General features: G+C 45.2%; 1 protein-coding gene across 1 annotated transcript; it reads right to left on the reverse strand.

The window, feature by feature from the left end:
- Positions 1 to 489: 489 nt before the first annotated feature.
- On the reverse strand, positions 490 to 2239 carry mrpl46 (mitochondrial ribosomal protein L46). Its single transcript, XM_023813909.2, has 4 exons — positions 1938 to 2239; positions 1557 to 1752; positions 1258 to 1428; positions 490 to 899 (listed from the first exon to the last, which is right to left on the reverse strand). Exons 1-4 carry the CDS (start codon positions 2214 to 2216, stop codon positions 655 to 657), a joined length of 891 nt encoding a protein of 296 aa, XP_023669677.1. The 5' UTR covers positions 2217 to 2239; the 3' UTR covers positions 490 to 654.
- Positions 2240 to 3940: the final 1701 nt, after the last annotated feature.

Raw genomic sequence — 3940 nt, forward strand, 5'->3', positions numbered from 1 at the left:
CTATGACTATGACAGAAGCTGAGATGGTGCTTTCATCAGACATACCTGGAAATCTCTGTTCCTGGCCTATTACATATGATTATATGGCTTTAATTCCAGGGGACTACTCAGTTTTCTCTCACTTTAATAGATAAAAATGGCACCCTCTGGGAGTGAGCTCCCTGATAAATAGGTCTTCCGAGGGCCATTGGGAATAAAGCAAGCAGTATTGCCCTTTTTTTTTTTTTATCACTTTTAGGAATCACCCAACTGCATTGCGAATATTTGACAATCTCTGTGAATAAATAGCATGAATACCAGCAGCACACTGGCTACTTCCTGGAAAGGACATTCACTCAGCTCTCATTGGATTACAAGGCAGACAGCCAGGGAAGATGAGGCCTGTGTTCCACCCCCACCCAGCCTCATAGAAAAATACATCCCCTAATATACAAGGTACCATAGCAACACATGGCCAGTTAACACACAATTATTTGACTCGAACACACCTTAAATAATAAAAAAAAACATTTAATTATATTTGGCTAAATATGTAGCCACATGAAGATGGACACATTATAATTCTATTGAAATGTTGAGATTAATGGTGTCAGCAGGAACAAACACGCATGACTTTGAAAATCCTCTCGAGGTTTCCTGTCCATCTCCGGAGCATCAGAAGTTCAACACAAAGCGATTCACCTTCTCCAGGTAGGCAGGTCTAAGGTAGCTCTGCAGTTCATCCTTTCTCAACCACATGAGGCTGTCCTGAGGTGGCGAATCACTGTGTGTCGACAGCAGAGCTTTGAAGAAGAAGACCTTGGCGCCAACACAGCTCTCGGTCCGCACATTCTCTGGGAATTTGTACTTGTAAACTCCACACGGTACATTACCCAGGAAGGTCGCCTTAAAGCCAGAACCTGCAATTAATAATCCCAGGCATGAACACTTTGATGAGAAAAAGACTATACTTCACACCATTTATGCTGTGCAGTAAGATGGTTTTATCCAATATCCTGGCGACTAACCGGCGTGGATAATGGCTGACACGCTTGGTGAGCATATTAACATACTCCTTCATTTGCAATTACTGACTATTCACTTTAATAACTGCAAGGCAGTTTTGGCGTGAAATGCCATGGATATTAAATGGTAAATATAATTAACTGGCAAACACTCTCTTGTTCATAATGTGCACAAGGGCAAACTAAGGTCTGTTTCAGTGGTATTCAGAGAAAGCCCCCAAAGCCCCCCCCCCCCAAGGGAGGGATGCTATACCTGGCAGGGATGCGAGCGCCCTCTCTGCCGTGTGCCGCAGCGTCTCCCCAGCCTGCCACTGCATCTGAGGCAGGAGCCACAAGTCCTGGTCAACCACACGCTGCCTGGCCAATAGGAGCAAGCTGTCCGCAAGGCACCGGTCTGCAGAGCCCAGATTCAGCTCACTTGTCTCTGGAAAGACACCCGATCTTCACCATCAGAGCCTAACTTACCTGGATGTGTGGCATGTAAATATCCCAGAGATCAATTATCAAACCAAACCCATGACCAGGATGGGCAGAGTGCATTAGGACACCAACCTTTAAACACCAGAGAAGGCTGGACCTTCTTGAATCTCTGCTCCCAAGAATCCTCGAGGTCTTCGGCAGTGATAATGTCCTGCCCGGCAGAGTCTTCTTCATCCGAATCATAGTCATCCTTCTTACGTCTCATGCGTTCAGCCTCTTCCTGCAACCTCAGCTCATGGTCCGAAAACAGACTATTCTCCAGGTCCATCTGAAATGCCAAATCATCCCGTCAGTCCTGAGCAACCGTGTGCACCCCGGGGTGCCTGCTTAGCAGTGCCAGAAGGGTGGGCAGATTCTGCGTAGCTGGCTCGGACATTGCCCAAAATAACTCAGTAAATGCTTAATATTAAACACAACTGCGCGCTGCCAAGCGGCCCTGGTAACGAGGCTTACCTGACGTGTGAGCTGCGCGAACTGTTCCTCAATTGCACTCGGCTTCTGCGCTATAACCGGTAACCTCTGCAGACACAACGCCCCAAACAAGCGCCACGGACTGGCGACCCCGGCCTCACCGCCCGGTCCTCCGGACAGCTTCCTGAGCTGCTGTGCCCCGCAGCTTGGGATATTCACCGAAACCCTCCGACAGCCACCAGCTTGCCTACCGGACCCATTCAAATGCGATAATAACCGCCGCAAAGGGCGAATCCACGGTACCCCCGAGAGAGCGGCCATTGTGATTTCCCAGGATTCTCTGAGAAAGGATTTACGTCACGGACTTTTCCATTCTGTCTGAAAATAGGTGGGCGTAACATAAATATAATTATTGTATGAAGTAAAATAATGCTGCATACTTTAACTAGAATTATAAGAAATATAATGCTATTTTAAACTACGTTAAATACTACTAAAACTTTAAAAAATCCTACATCTCTACAGAATCGGCCGCGAATCCTGAGCCTGAGAGCAAATGGAAGCGCCCTGTGGATGGGCTGCTAGTGGGTGTGAAAATACTGACTGGAAAGCGGTGATATTTCGAAGCACGTTTGTCTTTGCTGGCCTTGTCCTTGCAGCTCAGATATGGCAGTGTTATGTGTACTGTCGGCTGGATTTTCCAGAAAGATAGTTGTCTAAGATGCCTTTAGTCTAAGCTGATCGGTTACCTATATTTTGCTCTTCTTTACTGGCACGTGTGAATTCAGTTGGGAAAAAAATCTAATTGCAGTTTCAAAAACAACTGTAGTAGCTAATCGTTGTGAATGAGCCAAAAATAAAGCAGTGTACCGTCATACATACAAGTCATCATTCTGACAAATCAATATAAAGTGTTAGAACATAATGGCATGGACAGCATGAAATGGCTGCTTTGCTGGATTTTGGGGAAGGTGCGGGTTATTGTGCGAAATAATAGCGGCTGGCTACACAAGATATTCAGAGTAAAGTTGCATATATATTGTGTATTTTGAATTTTTGACTCACGGCTTAAAACCACTTCCGGGACCATCGAAATTGTTGAATGAAAAGCCCCGCACAGTTTCAATACAAATGATATTTAGTTTCATGGGCAATTATGTATCCAGCCGTTTTATATTTTTTCAGCACAGTCGGACATTGCAATTTTTATTTGTTTAATTGTAAATGTATACTTGATGATTATAGAGCTATGACAACTTGTGCTTCAAGGTGTGAAAAGCAAAATCAGGCGGTAACGAAACCGTGTGTGATTTACCCGGGTTACATTTCAATATACGTATGTCTACCTCTTTTAATACAGATTTTATTTAGAGCACATAGCGTACAACTTATGTGTTAATTTTCAGTTACATAAAATGCATTCAGACTTTCCTAAGAGATTGTGATGAGTTGATTAAACGAACCCGCATTGTTTGCTGAAATTTCCTCGCTACTAAATATTCCACGGTCAACTGTTAGTGGTATTATAACAAAGTGGAAGCAATTGGGAACATCAGCAACTCAGCCACGAAGTGATAGGCCACATAAAAAGTGCGGGGACAACACATGCTGAGGTGCACAGTGTGCAGAAGTCGGCAACTGTCTGCAGAGTCAATAGCTACAAACCTCCAAACTTCATGTGGTCTTCAAATTAGCTCAAGAACAGTGCGTAGAGAACCTCATGGAATGGGTTTCCATGCCTGAGCAGCTACATCCAAGCCTTTCATCACCTTTAATCACCAAGTGCAATGCAGAGCGTTGGATGCAGTGGTGTAAAGCAAACCGCCACTGGACTCTAGAGCAGTGGGGACGTGTTCTCTTGAGTGACGAATCACACTTCTCTGTCTGGCTGTCTGATGGACGAGTCTGGGTTTGGCGGTTGCCAGGACAGGGGTACTTGCCTGACTACATTGTGCCAAGTGTAAAGTTTGGTGGAGGGGGGATTATGGTGTGGGGATGTTTTTCAGGGGTTGGGCTTGGCCCCTTAGTTCCAGTGAAAGGAACTC

Source organism: Paramormyrops kingsleyae, chromosome 11, assembly GCF_048594095.1.
Source record: "Paramormyrops kingsleyae isolate MSU_618 chromosome 11, PKINGS_0.4, whole genome shotgun sequence".
Classification (NCBI taxonomy): Eukaryota; Metazoa; Chordata; class Actinopteri; order Osteoglossiformes; family Mormyridae; genus Paramormyrops; species Paramormyrops kingsleyae.